The 20,813-nt window shown below is 37.2% G+C and overlaps 1 protein-coding gene and 2 long non-coding RNA genes across 4 annotated transcripts in view; 1 reads left to right on the top strand and 2 right to left on the bottom strand.

Moving 5' to 3' along the window:
* The window catches only part of disc1 (DISC1 scaffold protein), a 92,686-nt gene extending 72,996 nt beyond the window's left edge, over nucleotides 1-19,690 (top strand). Inside the window, exon 14 of one of the 2 annotated variants that reach the window (XM_087277775.1) lies at nucleotides 16,363-19,690. In XM_087277775.1, coding sequence (XP_087133901.1) covers nucleotides 16,363-16,547 — 185 coding nt within the window. In that variant the 3' untranslated portion in view covers nucleotides 16,548-19,690. 2 annotated transcript variants of the gene reach the window in all.
* Nucleotides 1-20,813, bottom strand: part of LOC147841212 (uncharacterized) — a 1,204,737-nt gene that overhangs the window by 438,182 nt on the left and 745,742 nt on the right. The gene's annotated exons all lie outside the window — the stretch shown is intronic.
* Nucleotides 807-7,184, bottom strand: LOC147841217 (uncharacterized). The gene is made up of 3 exons (XR_015506492.1): nucleotides 3,378-7,184; nucleotides 2,895-3,269; nucleotides 807-1,431 (listed from the first exon to the last, which is right to left on the bottom strand). It is a non-coding gene; the product is annotated as an uncharacterized LOC147841217 (long non-coding RNA).

Here is a 20,813-nt window from a genome sequence, read left to right as displayed (position 1 = left end):
AAAAAAAAAAAAGGAAAACGTAAAAAAAATCAGAGCTGACTTTCATGTGAATTATCTGTCAGTCTCAGAGGGGGGCAATACTTTTATTTCGAGTAGTTTTTCAATTCGGATGTTTTCTCTGTATTAAAATTAAACAAAGAGGATCAGTGTTATTTTAACTTTTTAAACTACATATATATTCAATGTAAAATACATCACAAACTCACAGCTAAATGCACCTGATGCACAATGTATAATTTCAGTGATACATTTATTCATGTTGCACAAAAAAAATAGACTAAAACAGTCATGTCGCAGTGGTTTTTGCCATATCAGTAACTGTATTAACTTTTGGTAACATTGTGCTTACTATACCATCGTAAAGTCAGACATAATTTGACTAAATTCAAATTAAATTAGCATTAAATAAACTCTTACCTCAATGTGTTTTCTCAAATTTGACGATAAATTCTTTAAAGCTCTTATTTTTGTGGTTAGTGGCAAACAAAGTAGACACTGCATCCTGTAAGAGCCATTCTGTATTTCAGCAAATGAAAGCATTTCTTTCAGATAAGGCCATGGATGGTCATCAGTGCTGGCAATGCTTGATGTGACGGCTTCGGCTTCATCACTGGCTGCAGCCATGTCGCTAATTAAACACCTGGTATTAGGCAAGCTGATATATATATATATATATATATATATATATATATATATATATATATATATATATATATATATATATATATATATATATATATGATTTTGGCAATATTTCGAAATAAACTATGCAAATGACACATTTTATAAATAAGAAATCCAAATGTGAACTTGTATATCATACATGTAATTTGCATATATTTCCATAGAGTTTTTTATTGGTGTAAACAGCCCCCCAAAACACCATAGCAACCCCCAGAACCACCATAACATCCCAGTGGTTAATTTTCCCTGGATAAGCGGAGTGTCTAGTAAGTAGCAGTCAGTTTTTCTGAACTCGTTATGGATGCGTCTCTGATGGGCTTTCTCCAGTTCACTCTTATTGGCTGTTAGACTGCAGTTCTCATGTTCTCAGCTGGGTCTAATAAAAAAACCTCGAGTGGAGAGGAAATGACTCATCAGCGCTTCATCTTACTGCTGTCACGTAGAGCCACAGGAACACGTCTCATTCGCTCATTAGAGCCCCTAATGGCTCTTTAACCCCCTAAAAGAGCTGCTTCATGGAAAACCGTCTCATTTGACGGCCCACGATGCTCTCTTCCCGACAGGAATTAAGGATACGCCTGAACACATTGCTGGTCATGTCTTTCTTTTCTTCTTTAGGGATATTGAATATGAACGATTAGGAAAGAAACTGATTTTAGTTATTGGTGTAATTCAGAGAATTGCATTAAATACAAAAATGGACCAAACTAAAATAAAGACTATTGAGCTAATGAACTTAAAGGGCACCTATGGTGAAAAATCTACTTTTCAAGTTGTCTGGACAGACATGTGTATAAATATAGTGTATAATGGGCTGATATAAACACACGCAGTCCTTTTTTTTCAATTTAACAACATAAAAACGGTGGACCAATTGGAGCGGTTTTTAGATCGACCATAACTTTACGTAGGAGCGCGGTCCCCCCGCCCACCAATATTGATTGACAGACGCGTGTCATCATACCCTCAGTTTGTCGTTTCACGTCCGGCATTTTCAGCGTGTGAGTCAAAGCGTTGTCACTTGAGGAACACCCTTGCTCTATTTTTAGATTTAAGGCTCATTGGGCTCAACACAAGATCAGCATTCGGTAGGTTTGCAAACTAGTGTACTTTTCATTGCGTCTACCTTAAACCTTAAACCGTTTGCATTTCTCGAGGTCACAGAAGCTCCCCGTGAGTGTGATCTTAACTAGGTGCAGCTGTAAAGTGCGAGCGCTTTTGCCTCACATGAGTGTCGCTTTGTTGCTGTGTGTGCCGCGAATAAGAGACCTTTGTGCTGCTGTCTGTCTGTGTGTGTGTGTGTGTGTGTGTGTGTGTGTGTGTGTGTGTGTGTGTGTGTGTGTGTGTGTGTGTGTGTGTGTGTGTGTGTGTGTGTGTGTGTGTGTGTGTGCGTGCGTGCGTGCGTGCGTGCGTGCGTGCGTGCGTGCGTGCGTGTGAGAGAGAGAGAGAGAGAGAGAGAGAGAGAGAGAGAGAGCGTGCTTATGTGTGTGTTTATACAGACAGCTTGTTATAGGCTGTCTGGACTATGTATAGCTGGGTGGTTTTCGGTTTTGTTCTCCCCCCGCTCGTTAACAGGAACGGGCGCGGCGGGTAGCAGGACAACAAATGCTGAATATAAGCGGGAGCAGTCAGATTCGGGCTAAAACCTGGCGGGATTCAATATTTAGTCCCGCGCAGATCTCTACCACAGAGTGCCATCTGCCATAGACATGCCAATGTCCGTGTCTGGTGTGCCATGTCGCGGCTCCAAGCGGGTCATCCGGTGCCTCAGTCTAAGTTAATTCAGTGTGCGTGGTTATTAGTCTGTGTACAAGCTCGGCACTTTAAACTAGCACACAGTTGGCTGAGAAACTATTCAAAGACACAAATGATTGTGTACTCTCTACTTGGTCTGTGGCCGAGGCGTACATGTACGGCTGAATGCTGCTCCTCTCATGCAGCGTTTCTGTATGCCTGTTGGCTGCCAAACACAGAGCGGGTGAGCTTTTGGCTCCGCCCCCTAGATACGTTGAGCAGGAATTTGAAACTAATTTTCATGTGAAGCTACACACCCCTAAAACAGCAAACCGTGTACACGCCCCCAAAATAACACATTATAATAAAAATCTGAACTGTGTGTTGAACTGAACCTAAACTGACACACTCAGAAGAACCTTAATACTAATATTAAATCATAAAATACGGGGTAAACTATGTGGCCTTTAAATCACAACTGTCTTTTAAATCTTCCTTACAAAATCTTTCTCATGGATCTTCATTAAAACTCCTGGGGGCTAAAGTGCATTTCTGTGCATTATGATTAAACAAAATTACTCTTGTTTATTCGTTCGATCACATGAAACATGAACTTAAATACGGAGATTGTGTAACATTGCCACGTCTGGCAAATGCACTAAAGATTATGCATTGTTTAAACTAAGATGAAGCTCGAAATTGTGCATAAGTATGTGAATTGGACAGTTTAATCCCGGACGAGCCCCCAGTTTATGTTGTGACCAAGAAAATAGATAAAATTTCCTGGCAAGAAAAAAAAGAAAAAATATAAAACAGATAAAACTAGAATAATCACTGGTGAGCTAATAAATCTAAACCACAGCTGTCTTACGAATCTTCCTCCATTGGTTCAATTGCATCTAAGGTTAATGTAAATACGGATTTTTCCATAAATAAAAGTGTCAGCCAAATGTGTTAACTTATATGCCTTGTTTATACTTAAATCCCGCATAAAATAGTGCATAATTATGTGAACAGTTAAAGGGGTAGTACACCCAGTAATAACTATTTAATTACTATTTACTCACTCTTAAGTCTCGTACACACCAGGATGATTTTCGTTTGTGTTTTTAGAGACATTTTTTCCGGATTCAAACCCAAGCTATTTTCACTGGCGTCGAGCAGAAAAGTATGCAACATCACTCCTTGGCGTTAGATGGCGCAACACAACTTTAAGCTGAAATGTCATTTTTGGCCAAACCATTCCTTTAACTCCCGGACGAGCCCCCAGTTTATATTATCACCAAGATTTGACCAAGAATATAAAACCCTTTTTTCTTTTTGAGGGATATTGAATATGAATATGAACATGAACTTATCTATTGACCAAAACAAAAAACTCTGCCAAATGCACAAACTAAGATAATTTCAAGAAATTTTAAATCCTGTAACCGTTGACTTCCACTTTATTATTCTTCTTCTTCTAGGAAAATAAATGGAAGTCAATGGATACAGGTTTTCAGCTTTCTTCCAAATATGTTCTTTTGTCTTCATCAGAGCAAAAAAAATCTCAAACATGTACATAACAAATGAATGATGACAGATATGTCATTTTTGAGGGAACTATCCCTTTAAATCCCGGATGAGCCCCCAGTTTATATTTTCACCAAGATTTGATCATCCTTTTTGATGGATATTGAATATGAATATGAACATAAACTGATCCAGTGAGGAAATTAAATAGTCTGCTGAGTGCACTAAAATGCACAAACTAAGATGTTTTGAAGAAATCTAAAATCTGTAACCATTAACTTCCATTTATTTTTCTAGTAGGAACAATAATACAGTGGAAGTCAATGGTTACAAATTATTTTCTTACAAATATATTTTCACCAAAACAAAACAAATCTCAAACAGGTATATAACAACTAAATGATGACAGTCATTTCATTTTTGGGAGGAAGTATTCCTTTAAATCCCGGACGAGCCCCCAGTTTATACTATCATCAAGATTTGACCAAGAATATAAATCTCTTTTTTCTTTTTTTAGAGTTATTGACTATAATTATGAATGTAAACATGAACTCATCCAGTGACTGAAACAACATACTCTGCCAAATGCATTAAAATGCAAAAACCAAGATATTTTAAAGAGATTTGAAATCCTGTAATCATTCATTTCCATTCATTTTTCTATTAGGAAAATTACAACACAGTGGAAGTCAATGGTTACAGGTTTTCAGCTTTCTTCCAAATATGTTTTTTTCTTCAAGAGAGAAAAAAAAGAAAAGAAAAAAGGCAACCAAACAAAAAAACAGATATATTACAAGTAAATTATGACAGAAATGTAATTTTTGGCCAAACCATTCCTTTAACTCCCGGACGAGCCCCCAGTTTATATTATCACCAAGATTTGACCAAGAATATAAAATCCTTTTTTCTTTTTAAGGGATATTGTATATGAATATGAACAGGAACTTATCTATTGACCAAAACAAAATACTGGATGTCAATAGATACAGGTTTTCAGCTTTCTTCCAAATATGTTCTTTTGTCTACAACAGAACAAAATAAATCTCAAACAGGTATATAACAACTAAATGATGACAGAAATGTAATTTTGAGAGGAACTATCCCTTTAAATCCCGGACGAGCCCCCAGTTTATACTATCACCAAGATTTGACCAAGAATATAAAACCTTTTCTTTTTTTATTTTTGAAGGATATTGAATATGAAGGACAGGAAAAAAAGAGCTGCTTTCAGTTATTGGAGAAATTCAGAGCTTGGTAAAGGTTGAAAGGAGGCGACAGACGGAGAAAAGGGGAATAGAGGGAGACTGCTGCACCTGTCACTCTGAAGTGAGATTAAAGCGATGAGATGAAGGGAAAGGTTATGACATAGTGCGCTGTCATCGCTCTGACATCTTCATATTTCTCCCCACCTGCGTGTTGACTTTTTTTTTTTTTTTTTCCATCAACCGAGAGGAAACCGTGTAGATGAGATTGATTTTAACATCCAATCTTGTTCTTCTACATTTCATCCAAATTAAGAGGGATGGGTATTGCAATCAGTTCGACATTTCAGTTTGATTCCTGTTTATGTGGTTTCATTTTGATTTGTTATCAAAATTTCGTCTAAAATGTTAGATCGCAATCTATAATTTAATATCAAGCCTGGTAAACTCTGCTGCTTAGGTTATATTAATGAAATACACATTTAGACTACATTAATACACACAATGTTTCTGTTGATTTGTAATTTAAAATTAAATAACAATCACAAACAACAAATAAATGATATAAGTGCATTCAATGTGCACGATGTAAACACAAATTTAAAAATGCACATTACTGAAAATCGTAGCTCTTGTGGCAAATTACAGTGCACATTTCATTATATTGGGGTGGGGCAGTGGGTTGCACGTTCTCCTAACAGCAAGAAGGTCGCTGGTTCGAGCCTCGGCTGGGTCAGGTGGCGTTTCTGTGTGGAGTTTGCATGTTCTCCCCATGTTCGTGTGGGTTTCCTCCGGGTGCTCCGGTTTCCCCCACAAGTCCAAAGACATGTGGTACAAGTGAATTGGGTATGCTAAAAATTGACCATAGTGTATGAGTGTGTGTGAATGAGTGTGTATGGATGTTTCCCAGTGATGGGTTGCAGCTGGAACATATGCTGGATAAGTTGGCGGTTCATTCCGCTGTGGCGACCCCTGATTAATAAAGGGACTAAGCCGAAAAGAAAATAAATAAATTTCATTATATTGAAGATTAATTACATAAATCGAAAGGATGCTGTATAGATGAGATTGATTTGAACGTCCAATCTTGTTCTGTCACATTTCATTCAAATTAAGATGGACTGGGTATTGCAATATTGTTTTAATTTGATTTGTTATCAATATTTCATCTATAATGTTAGTTTTGCAGACATGGAATCCATAATTTATTATCAAGGCTTGTAAACTTGGTTGCTTATATTACTGAAATACACATTTAGACTACATTAATTCAAGTGTGCACACAACTGTTTTTATTAATACTTACTTTTATCTTAAATAATGTTTCAGTCAAAACAATTCCCCATTCTGACCAAGGTTATTTTACGTCATTGTGAACTTAAATGCAGAGTTTGCATAAAGGTTTCTGGCATATATGCACTGTTTATACTTAAATGTGGCATTATATGTTGCGTTATTGTGTGAATTGAACAGTAGAATCCCGGACGAGCCCCCAGTTTGTGTGTGGGGAAAAATAGAAACACCCTTCAAATTGTTAAAACTAATTTGTACTTTTATCTTAAATAATCACTGTAGCAGCAAATCACAAATAATATCTGCATTCAGTGTGCATAATGTAAACACAAACCGAAGAATGCACATTACCGTGAAATATTATTTTTTTTTAAATTGTAGCTCGTGACAAATGACAGTGCACATTACATTATACTGAAGATCAGTTACGATTGGAGAATTTATATAATTTCTTACACAGGCCCATAGCTTGGCTTGTTTGAGTTTGCTCATTTATAGCAGTACAAACTAGTAGTTCTACTTGGAAATCAAAGTTCTGAATGAGAATCAAGAGGGACTTACTTTGATTATTTCATGCTTTTAGTGTTTTATAGCACATTCTTACCACACAACTGAGAATCAATAGCTTGTTTTAATACCTTCCTGGTGATTGGTAATCCCACGTTATAGCATTATCTTAATTTAGAAACAGCACTTTAGCAGACCTCCAGAATGCAACCGACTAAAACATCCTAGCAAATTCATAGTAGCCATCCAGACATAAAAAAAAGACTTAAAGAAAAAAGACTTGAAACATTTTAACAATGTTTTAGCTAGCACCCAGAGCTCTTTAGCAATACTAAATTACTTAACTATTTAATTAAACAACATAACACACCATCCTGACCAAAGGTATTGGTTTGATTTCATCATAATGAACTTGAGTAGAGTTTGCATTAAAGTGTCTTAAATGCAGCAATAAATAGTGCATTATTGTTTGAATTGAACAGTTAAATCCCGGACGAGCCCCCAAATTATGTTATGACCAATATTTGGGAACAAACTAAACACACTTCATATTGTTTTAAAACTAATCACAGTGGCCGAAACAAAATAGATGTACACAATTATTTTTATTTATTTGTACTTTTGGCCTAAATAATCACTGATAAAACTAATTATACATAAAATCTGCATTTAATGTACACAATGTAAACACAAACTGAAAATGCACATTACTGTTAAATATCTAAAAACAATATAGCTCGTGACAAATGACACATTTCACATTTTCACAGTGAATTTCACAGTGCACATTTCATTATATTGAAGATCAACCACAATTGGAGAATTTAGATATTTTTTACCCAGGCCTATAATTTGGTTTGTTTGAATTGGCTTATATTTTGCAGTATAAACTAGTGGCTGTACTTGGAAATCAAAGTTCTGAATGAGAATCAAGAGGCACTAATTTTGATTATCTCATGTTTTTGGTGTTGACTATTTCATGGCACATTCCTAACACATACATTACTGAGAACCAATGGTTTGTTTAATACCTTCCTGGTGATTGGTAATCCCACGTTATAGCATTATCTTAATTAAAAAACAGCACTTTAGCAGACTTCCAGAATGCAGCCGTCTAAAACATCCTAGCAAAGTCATAGTAGCCCTCCAGACATGCTTTAAAAAGGCATAAATTACTTAAAACATTCTAACAATGTTCTAGCTAGCACCCAGAACCATTTAGCAACAACTAAATTAATTACCTATTTAACTAAACAAATCAAACTTACCATTCTAACCACAGTTATTGGTTCGGTTTCATCCTTATGAACTTAAATTCAGAGTTTGCATTAAAGTATGTGCAATGTTTACACATAAATGCAGCATTAAATAGTGCATTATTGTGTAAATTGAACAGTTGAATCCCGGATGAGCCCCCATGTTTATATTATGACCAAGATTTGGAAACAAACTAAACACCATGCACTCGTCTGGGATGCACACAAATCTTTTTATTAATTTGTACGTTTATCTAAAATAATCACTGTAATAACAAATCATAAATATGAACATTTAATGTGCACAATGTAAACAAACTGAAAATGCACATCACTTTTAAAAAAATATCTAAATACAAATTGTAAAATTTTGAAAATCAATTAAATTTGCGATATATATATATATATATATATATATATATATATATATATATATATATATATATATATATATATATATATTTTTTTTTTTTTTTTTTTTTTTTTTTTTTTTTTACCTATCCCTACAACTACTTGAAGAGTTGAATCCCGGACGAACCCCTAATATGTTAACCGAGATTTGGGAAAAATATTAACACCCTTTAAATTGTTGAAAAACTAATTACAGTGGTCAAAACAAATTAAAATAACCAATAAAAAGATAATAAAAATAAATAAGCCAATAAGGGTTACAAAAATAGACTAAAATATATATACTGTTGAACAAATTAATCTAAACTACAACTGCCTTACAGTGCGTTCACATCGAAGGTGGTCGCTCTGTCCACCCTGGCTACAATGCTATCTGCCTACAGCTCCTGTGGCGAAGCGTCAAAATTTGCTACATTGATCTCATATTTAAAGGGGCTGTTGCAGGATATCTGCTACATATCCGCGTAAACATGCTTTCTAGCGTAAAAAATGTTGCGCACTTTTTATCAAATTCATTTAACAATGGAAGATCAAGTTGTGTGTGGTGTGGCTTTGCTCCACTTAATTATCCAATGTGTCCATGTCTGAAATATCCTGAAGCAGCAATACTGTTTTGTACTGTCGCATGAAATTCGGCTTTTTTAAAGATAAATATATATAACATTAATGCACATCAGTAACTCGCCAGTAACTTTGTAAATGCATGTTCCTGTAAGAAAACTTTGCAAATAATTGGAAATCTGGCAACCGCAATAATCAAACCCATGGGAACAACTGTGGTCAGAACCAAAGTACACATTGACTGTGTTCTCTGGACTCCTCTCAAGCAGTGGACTTCTACATTCTGATTGCGTGCCGCCAAGCCGCCACAGCTCATTACCATAAAGTTGACGTGAACTCTCCTCGACGCCCACAATGGCGAAGACTCACCATGCTGCTACTCGCCGATTATCGCCGACGGATCCCAATGAAAATGAATGACTTCAAGCTACTTTGAAACTCTCGCCGCTTTCGGTGTGAACGCACAGTTATAAATCGTTCTCATAAATCTTGTTCAAAAACTGCATTTTCTGTGTATTTTGATTAAGATAGATAAAACAACTCACCATGCTGATCAAGGTTATTGGTTCAATTACATCAACCATGAACTGAAATTCCAAGTCTACATAAAAATGTCAAATGTGCTAATGTGCATGCACTATAACACCTAATTAGGGCATAACGTATTGCATAAGTATGTGAATTGGACAGTTCAATCCCGGATAGGTGGGCCACCGTGCCACCCATCTAGGAAAGGAGGAGGAGTAGGGGTGGAATGGGGGATTCTTCAAAACGAAGATGGTTGTGATATGGAACTTAGGGTATTTATAGTGGCTTAGGAATAGAAATTCGGAGTCTACATAAAAATGTCAAATGTGCTAATGTGCATGCACTATTAGGACATTAGGACATAACATAATGCATATGTGAATTGGACAGTTCAATCCCGGACGAGCCCCCATCTTTTATTATACCTAAGACCAACATAAAAACCCTCTAAACTCTTAGCTATCAAATAACAGTGACTGAAACGAAATAGTCAGAATTATTAGCCGTCCTGAATTATTAGCCCCCTTGTGTGTGTGTGTGTGTGTGTGTGTGTGTGTGTGTGTGTGTGTGTGTGTGTGTGTGTGTGTGTGTGTGTGTGTGTGTGTGTGTGTGTGTGTGTTTATATATATATATTCTCCCAATTTCTGTTTAGCGGAAATATTTTTTTTTTGACACATTTCTAAACATAATAGTTTTAACTTATTTTTAATAACTGTTTTTGTTTATCTTTGCCAAGATGACAGCACATAATTTTTGACTAGATATTCATAAAGACACTTCTATACAGCTTAAAGTGATATTTAAAGACTTAACTAGGTTAATTAGGCAAGTTAGGGTTATTAGGAAAGCGGGTATAAAAAAAATAACAAGAGGGCGAATAATTTTGACTTAAACCAAAAACATTTTAAATTAACCCAATTAGGGTTGGATTGTGTTGGACAATTTGACATTGTACGATGTCTAATGTGAAAAATCGCAAAGGACAATGGCATTGTCGTCGTGGGTGGGGGAAGTGGTTGTTAAATATCAATTAATTCATAACGAATTAATTAATTAATTAATTGTAGCCAAGCTGACCCACATGGTCTTTGCTTTACCCATAACCAAACCATAAATAAATAAATAAAGTTACACACAAATGATCACCTGTCAATCACTTTTTTCCGCGCGACTCTGGCATGAACAGGCAGACTGATCTGTGTCATTATAATGGCTTTTCCCACAACTGGTGGAGGAGACGAGAGTTCGTTTGGAGTTCACAGTAATTTGTATTGTGATTGATGATAACTTTCTTATTTTATTATTATTATTATGAGAAAATAATAACAAGTAAAGATGCTAGGGCTCGACCGCTTTGGTCGCATAAATGCCTGAAATTTTATCTTTCAATTCAATTCAGCTTTATTTGTATAGTGCTTTTACAATGTAGATTGTGTCAAAGCAGCTTCACATAAATGGTCATAGTAACTGGATCAGGGTAGTTCAGTTTTTAGTGTTTCAGTTCAGTTTAGCTCAGTTTAGTGTGATTTAAAATCATTACTGAGAGTTCAAACACTAAAGAGCAAATTCATCGATGCGTAGCTCTACCAATCCTGAACTACACCATCTTTGTGACCTAAAAATATATTTGGAAGCATTTGTGCTAGTGCATGCATTGTCACTGTTTTCATGGCAAAATCCCCACGGCGTGCGCGGATTGAGGAGACATTTATGCAGAATGCGTCTTTGCACCTAAAAACGCCTAACAGGAACATTAAAACAGTTGTTATGTGAACATTTAGAAGTAAAACAAAGGCCGCAATGCTAGCCCCACCTTCGCGCTCTTCTTATTGGCCCACTGTTCTAGAACTGAACGCGAATGATTGGTTAATATCAGCTGTCAATCACTCACTCAATGCCTTCAGATGACAGGAGCTACAACCGCGAAAATGTGCAGCACGGAAGATGAGAGAATGACAATAATACTGACAGATTTGTTTTAGAAACCACCTAAAGTTACTAATAATGGCACATCTTATTAGTGATCATGTGCTGAATGTTACTCCACCATTTACACTTTTCCAAGAGTGGATAAAACACTTCCAGTGGCTTCAAGTCCACTATGAAAATAACTAAAGCCACTCACTGTAAAGTCTGTGGGACGTGGTTTGCAGATAACAGCGTTTGCCACTGAATCTACACATATTAAGCATGAGAGGTGCTGTATAATCCTTCATTTAATCCTCACGATGCTGTCAGTCATGCAAGCGGCAGCTATATGTACATTTAACACAGCTCATGAAAAGACCGGTATTGCTATTAAGATGACAGGCAAATGATATGATATATATAAATATAAATGTGGGGCGGGGCGATGAATCGAGTTGCTGGCTCAGCACCGTAAAGTTTATCGGCCATCAGCGATGGCATTATCTATCGGCCCAACCCTAAACCCAATAATAGATCACCATCAAAAAGTGTGTACAAACAAAAAAGCTCCGAAGTCCCTCCTGGAAACTGTTAATAAGGTTTTCTTTTCATATCGATAACAGAAACGCGCTAATGAAACCCACAGTAACAGATGAAGCTGGTTTGATAGCATTGGTTAAGCAGATAGACGAGCAAATAAACTCATAATAAGGCATGCTTTGCTTTGTGCCTGAGGAACTTCATTAGAGCGGAGGGAGATCATACCGATCCTCCTTCATAATTCATGAAGCGCTCTTTAACGGCTGCTTAATTATGAATGGGGACAATCTGGGGCCATTTGGAGAGCAAAACGTGCCCGTCAGGCTCCATCTGCCACCAGCGGCGTCGCTTTGATTCGCCACTTATACCGGACACTCGTCCCGCTCCGGCGAGTTAAACAATCCAGCGCTGATGAGGGTTGAGACGGTCTCATAAAAGCAGCATGAATTATTTAGGAGAGATCGGCTGAAGTGAACGCGGAGATGAGCTGAGATATGAATTATGAAGTGCTGTTGAGGAGAGGGCTCGTCTTTTGTTAGTGTATAATTGTGAAACCGGTGTCAGGCCAGACATAATGCAAGTGCTTATTAGTGATTTATCTGAGAGACTTGCAATGAAAGAAATGTACATAATGCAAAATAATAAAATAAAATGTTGTGATCTATTTTTTGGGAATAAATGCATGGTTTATAAGAAATCAGTTACAGTTAGAGCAATGTTAAAGTTGTTTTATTGTTTGTGTAAAACTTAGTCATGCATTATGCAATGCATTCATCTATTATTGTAACCACGGGGAGTTACACTGACAACTGAAGTAGGATCCACGTGCAGGTTTATTCAGAGTCAGGCAAGCAATGGTCAACACAGGTGCAAACAGATGTATAGAGGCAGTCCAGAATCGTGATGAAATAACAGGCGAGAGGTTGTAAGGCAGGCAGCAGGCTAAGACAAAAAGGCTAACAAGACTAAGGTCAAAACCAAGCGGCAACCTCCCGCTCTCCCTCAGGAAGCCAATACGGAAGTAACTAAAACTGCAATTCATCTGAAATTCCGCTAGTCGTGGCCGCTCCTGGCTCCAAAACAGAGCAAATTTCAATTGAGCCCACTGTTAGAATGAACAACTTTACAGCAGAAAAAAAGGTGTTTACAGCCTGATACAAAAAAAGATTTTGGTTAATACAGCTAATATTACCCTTCATGACAACTGTGAGGGGGTGAATTTTTATATAACTCATCCGTTTCCTTTATATTAAGTTATATTAAGTTTGCATAATTAAGGGCGTGGCCACTTGAGTGACAGCTAGGTCTCGTTGGTCGCCGTCACGTCACCTCAGCTGAATCCTGCAGATTAGCCACTGAACTCGTATATTTATCGTATTTCTGTGTTGTTTTATGTGGCTTTACACAGTCAGCTGCCTTTTGGACTTTTTTCCTACAATTATTAGATGGCATGGCATGCTGAGTGCACGTAATTGTGCTCACAAACCATTCACGTGGCCTCCGTTTCCCATGTGAGTAAAGTACTTATATACCATCTCTGTACATGTATTTGTTTTATTTAAGATCATTTATCGTTTATATTTATATTTAGAGCTGTAATGCACTCCAGAATCTGTCAGATTGATTAGCTGTGGGCTCTAGATCAGTCTTCTGAAGCGTTGTCATACAGTGTTATGCTGGAGTTCATCAATAGTCTTACATTAACTAACACAGACTATAACTGAAGTGTTTGGAAGTAATTTGCGTTTTCCTCCTGTTGAAAAACGTCATAAGAACAATGTTTAGTGGCTCAATGTGTTACAGCAGTGTTTTTAAAAGACTAAACACTTTATTGATATAGTGTACAACCACGCACAAGTGGTCAAAATACAAACGAGCCGCAGGTGATAAAGTATTAAGCATTTCTCCCAAAGTAAAGTGTGTCTGAACCAGGTCCAAGCTAAATGCTAGCAGGTGTCTGTAGCTCCGCTCACTCTCCGCCTCTTTGCCCTTGTTTGGTATCCCGCCGTGGGTGTGATGACGCGCGAACAAAATGGCGACGGTTAGCCGCACCTACTTGTGGCTTCTTTTGCGCTCTGTAGAAACCTATGGGTGACGTCACGGATATTACGTCCATATATTTTACAGTCTATGATTCGGACATGCCCTTAATGCTTTTGTGCCATGAGCTTTAGACTTTGCACCTAGATTCTTAAAATAGGGTCGTGTGTGCTCATTATGTTAATAAAATATTGCATAATGCACCACTGACTAATTTACACACACACAATAAAAAACTTTAGCATGACTCTAATTATAACTAACTTCTCATAAATCATGCATTTTGTTCAACAAGAATAGATTGCAACTTTTTTTTTTGTTGCATTGTGTATATATTTTTTATTATAATTTTATATAATGGAAATTTTAACTCATTTTGTCTTTGCCATGATTACAGAACAAAAAATTTTACTAGTTTTTGCTGGATTTAAGTATTCAGCTAATTCATTAAGCTATTAATTAGATTAATTAGGCATGTTAGGGTAATTAGGCAAGTTATTGGCCAACGGTGGTTTGTTCTGTAGACTAGTGGTTCTCAATTGGTTTGGCCATGGGACCCACATTTTTACATGATCATCAAGCCGCGACTCAAATTTTTAGCAACTATGATATAATTTTAGGAATTATAATTTATTTGTTAACACACACAAGTAGTAAGAAAATCACAGAGACTTACAAATAAATAATATTTTATTGCTGTCATTTAACAAAATGTATTACATTATAGAAATATTATAAAGGAAAAATGAAAAATACTGTAACAGTGGTTAGGGCAAGAAAAGGTTCAGTTACCATAAACTAAACTGTCAATAAAACATTAACACTGATCCTGTTGAACAGAACAAAGCAGCAAGTTACAGTAAAAATAATAATAATAATAATCATAACCATTTTTACATCTAATATGACAGCAATTATAAACATCTGTTTCATTTCTGCTACCCGAAGATTGAGCTTCATGTCTGTTGTAAATGAGGGCGATGCCAACCCTCTTGTGGTGCTCACAACAATGTCCAACCTGTTCTTTTGCTTTGACTTAAGCTGCACAAGGAAGTGAAGCCACTTTCAAACAAGCGTAGTGCTGAATGGTAGGATGGATTTGATTGCATGAGTTTCAAGGGACAGATACTCAGAAAGCACTTTGCGACACCAAAACTGGGAGAGGCTTACTTCACTGAATGTCTTTTTCAGCGTCTTATCACATGACGGTTCCACCAGCTGATTCTCTTCGTTGCTCAGCAACGTGACTCTTTCCACGTCAATTCCAAAGGGATTGCTTATCCACAGATCAACATCGTGTTTCTTGGGAAAGTAGTCGATATGATTGTCGCGCGCGCATTTCAAAATAAAAGTCTGGCATAAGCAAATTAAGTAAAAAAATTTTGACCACACCCACTGAAAATGTCCCCGCGACCCACTTTTGGGTTGCGACCCACCAGTTGAGAAACACTGCTGTAGACAATCAAAACAAATGATTTCTTAAGGGAGGAAATTATATTGACAATAGTTTTTAAAAAATCTGACAAAATAAAAGAAATAATACTTTCCCTTGAAAAAAAATATACTAGAAAACCACTTCAGCTGTATATACAGGTGGTCAAAATTATTTGCCCTCCTGTGAGTTTTTTTTTTCTTTTCTTTTTTAAAAATTTTCCAAATTATGTTAAACAGAGCAAGGAAATGTTTACAGTATGTCTGATAATATTTTTTCTTCTGGAGAAAGGTCAATATTATTAGCCCCCTTAAGCAATATTTGTTTTGGATTGTCTCCAGAACAAACCACTGTTATACAATGACTTGCCTAACGTTACCCTGATTAACCCAGTTAAGCCTTTAAATGTCACTTTTAGCTGTATAGAAGTGTCTTGAAGAATATCTAGTCAAATATTATTTACTGTCATCATGACAAAGATAAAATAAATCAGTTACTAAAAATGAGTCACAACTATAACTATTATGACTATTATGATTAGAAAACTATTATGATTAGAAATGTGTTGAAGAAATCTGCTCTTCGTTAAACAGAAATTGGAGAAAAACATATACAGGGTGGTCTAATAATTCTGACTTCAACTGTAAATATCCCTATTCGACTTTTGTTCTCATTTTGAGTTCTTCCACTGGATTTGTTGGTGTGTGAATGAGTAGATGATGTTGTGATCAGATTTTCTTTAACTGAAAGCCACTCTCTCTGGAGAGGGAGGTCCTGGAGCTGAAGTCTGCTCTTCAGGCGATGCTGTCTCAGCTGAAGGAGGAAGATGAGGATGAAGATGATGAAGAAGAAGAGAAATACTGTGATGTAGAAGAAGAACAGGTTGAAGATGAAGACCTGGAGGAGGAGCACTACTTCAGTGACAGCTGGGAAATCTGAACAGACTCCGTCACTAGCTATGTTTCCATCCACCTCTTTTTAATGCACGCTTAAATTGGAATATTGCATAAAAAATGGGAACGCCAAGATGTTTTGAAAATGTGCATGAAAACTGATGCGCACAAGTGAAGCTGCGGTCACACTAGACTTTTCTCCCCATAGACTTCCGTTGATACACAAGTAAATGCGGCAGACCAGAAACACAAGCTCGTGCGACAAGTTTCTCAGTTCGCTGCGTTTGAAAGTTCAAGCTTGGTAAACTCTGACCTGCGAAATCGCATCACATGACTGCGTGAGACCAATCAAGGATCAAAACATGACCTCTCTGGACAGAAATTTAAAATACGGAGCAATCGCCAATTTTTTTAATGTCTAATTATCTTGTTTAATCCCGCCCTTTTCCGCAGTGTCGTACAAAATAATTTTGCATGCTTAAACTTAAGTGTGACCGCAGCATGAGTCGGATAAACTTTTTATCTAATAAGAAAAATGTGCATTAACGGTGCAGTAGGTGATCTGCCAAAATGCTAACCGCTTAGCATATTATCTTTGGACAGCGGGGAGGGACTGTGATTCAAAGCCACACCCCCTGAAATCGCGAGCACCGTGTCACAACAGCAGTCAGACAACCCACTAGTTCATGTCATTCGCCAGTTAGTTAGTGTCAGCGCCGTGCAGGAATTACATGTATTACTTAGCCACACTTACATGCTATTTCAGAGCGAATATTCAGAGTAGCATGGTAAACAGTATAGGAAGGCTGTCATTGTTCAGAAATGACCCAATGTGAATATAAAAGCAACTTTAGCTCAGTAAAGCAGGTTAGGCGGATAAGCGCTATTTACTGATGTTTTTTTGTTAAACTAAATATAAATACATAAATATAATACATTATAGATGCTGTCAAAGAACCTTATGAAACTGAAAATAATCACATCAATTTTTCACCAGGAGATTTCAGTGGCTGAACAACACGTCTGCGCATAGAAGTCATTCATAACAACACAATCTAACATAAAATAGTTTTAAAACAGAACATAACCTGTCTAACAGTAATGCTTCAGCCCTGGTGTCGTCCTTCCTCCAGCGTGCTAAAGTAACTCCAATACTGATTCAGGTTTTTAAAAGTTTCAATTCTGCATTTGATTTCTCCCGGTCCGTCTCGTGACCGCGCGGCCGCTTTAAGGGTGAATTATACCTGCGCCTGGCTTTACAGTAATCGGCCCGAGCTCGGCTGTCCTTCGGCGGCTCCGACTCGGCATCTGCGAGCGGCCCGCAGCTCGCTCGGAGCGCATGCGTTTGTGATGCAGACGGGCACACGCTAATGGCGGATCTGAGTGAACAGAACATTTGCTGAGAGACAGTCTGACCTGCCTATCGGTATTAAGGGAGATGACAGTCCAACTCTACTTAATTGGATGAACATTTTTTAGTTTTATGCTTTACCCAGAATATAAAAATACATATAAACTTGTTTAGATCATTTACTGTATTCATTACAATTGGACTGTGAAGAGACTTTCAACCAGCACAACAACAAATGCTTCTGAAGACAATCACCTACTGCACCTTTAACTACAGTGAAAAGACATTTACTGAATAAACTCTGTGCTTGCACATCAGTAAAGTGATATGATTTAGTTTGAACAGATGATGTGATGACGAGAATGTACATGATGGGACATATTAATGGACTTTTCAGCATTTTCAGCACATTGTAAAACATCTGAAATGTTGTTTTGCTCATTCTGAAACCCCTCAGCTAAAGTCTGTCATCACAGTGGTTCAGTATTATTACTATTATATTATTATTCCCTCTAGAACTGTCCTGAGCATCTGTCTGTGCTCCCAAAGAGCATCTCACGCCTCCAAAAGCCACCACGTTGCATTCACTGTGTTTGTCTTCATCTTCTGAGGTGCAACTCCTTTATTAACGAAGAAAAAATACCACAGTGGGTTCTCCAAACGCACTAAACTACATTCTCTGTCGGATATCTGCTCCAGTTTTTCAGGAAGTGACCATTTTGTTCTCTTGTATTGCTCATTGGATAAAAACGCTGCTTTATTTGGGAAACTTTTATGCGATATTCCAATTTTGCGCACACGTTTCATTTACATGTTTTAAATGGAAATTTAGCTTTCCTTATTCATACATGTGCAGTGTCTCTGGATTGTTTTGTTTATGGTTTTCTATAAGATCATCTGCACTGAGCTTCATGCACCACTTAAAGGGAACAGTCCATCTAGACATAAAGAGTGTTATTTACTCGTTCTCATGTCATGTACATGTCGTTTTTTGGATCTTGACAGTAAGAAAACATTGTCTACTTCAGTTTTAGTAATGCACATTGTCATTTAAAAATCATTGTGTAGTTTCATGCACATGAGAACTGATATGTGGACGAGTAAATGATCAAATCAAATATTATTGGAGGAATCATTCGCTCTATGAGGGTGTCATGGTGGTGCAGTGGGTAGCACAATGGCTTTACAGCCAGAAGGTCGCTGGTTCGAGCCCCAACTGGGTCAGTTGGCTTCCTTTGGGTGCTCTCCACAGTCCAAACACATGCGCTGTAGAGGAATTGGGTTAGCTAAATTGTCCGTAGTGTATGTGTGTGAATGAGAGTGTATGGATTTTTCCCTGTGATGGGTTGCAGCTGGAAGGGCATCCGCTGTGTAAAGCATATGCTGGAATAGTTGGCGGTTCATTCTGCTGAGGTGACCCCAGATTAATAAAGGGACTAAGCCAAGAATAAATGAATGAATAAAAATTGACCATAGTGTGTTTGAATGAGTGTGTATGGGTGTTTCCCAGTACTGGGTTGCAGCGGCTGTGTAAAACATGCTGGAATAGTTGGCGGTTTGTTCTGTGGCAACCACTGATGAATAAAGGAACTAAGCCAAATGAAAATAAATAAATGACATGTGGACGAGTAAATCATTAATTAAACATTTTTGGAGGAATTATAAACTCAAAAATAAAATAATGCTGGGTTGTTTTAATCCAATGTTGGGTCAAATATGGACAAACCCCAACCATTGGGTTAAAAGTTATTAAAATTCAGTTGAAAAAAATCATGTTAAAAATAAATGTTATATTTGTCTATATCTGACCCAACATTGTGTTAAAACAACCCAGCATTTTTACATTTAAAAAAAAAATTTGTATGTTTATTAGGACCACAGGGCGACGAAGTGGCGCAGTAGATAGTGCTGTCGCCAAACAGCAAGAAGGTCACTGGTTCAAGCCTCAGCTGGGTCAGTTGGCATTTCTGTGTGGAGTTTGCATGTTCTCCCTGCTATCGCGTGGGTTTCCTCTGGGTGCTCCGAGTGGTTTCTCCCGAAGTCCAAACACATGTGTTATAGGGGAATTGGGTCATCTAAATTGTCTGAAGTGTATGAGTGGGAATGAATGTGTATGGATGTTTCCCAGCGATGGGTTGCAGCTGGAAGGGCATCCGCTGTGTAAAACATATGCTGGATGAGTTGGCGGTTCATTCTGTTGTGGCGACTCCAGATTAATAAAGGGACTAAGCCGAAAAGAAAATGAATGAATGAATATTAGGACCTCTAACCACATCAATCTTGCTCAGAATTTCCTGTGGTTGTTTTTTTACATACAAAATATAAGTCCTGTCAGTGTTGCAAACCACTATCGTGCTTTTATTCTTATCAGTTAGTGCATATTTATTTAACTTGCTATATTTTACAGCTATTTTTGGTGCTTTTACGTCACATTCCAGAGAGTCTTTTAGGCCCACTTTTAGATAGTTTTTACAACTAACGTGGTATATTTAAAAAGCATGGCATTCCTATTTATTATTTCTTGTATATATTTATGTTCTGAAATATTATTGTTCCAAAACATCCATATAAATGCACATACAAATCTGGATCTAGGACCACATTTAAGAGCATCAGTTCAGCATGCCAACTCAGGATCGACCACTTCTGTTAAAATGTAGCTTCAAATTGTTTCCACTGTACGATTGAACTCTGAACGGTTTTGGGTTCATGACTAAAGAATGTGGTGCTTTGACTTTTAAAACTGAAATGTGGAGCTTCACCTCAGGCTGGTTTTGTTCTGTGTGGATTATAAGAGACGTGTAGCATCAAGTGCCTTTTTCAACCCAGGCTCATTGGAAAACACACCTCGGCCTACATTTTTTATAAAACGTAAAATACATTGCTCTGGGCGTGTTTCTTGACATGTTTAAGATGACAAATCCACTAGAGGGCGCAGTGTAAATTTATGCTAATCTAAAA

Source organism: Danio rerio, chromosome 13 (assembly GCF_052040795.2).
Source record: "Danio rerio strain M-AB ecotype USA chromosome 13, GRCz13ab, whole genome shotgun sequence".
Classification (NCBI taxonomy): Eukaryota; Metazoa; Chordata; class Actinopteri; order Cypriniformes; family Danionidae; genus Danio; species Danio rerio.
This window is presented reverse-complemented; position numbering and strand designations above follow the sequence as displayed.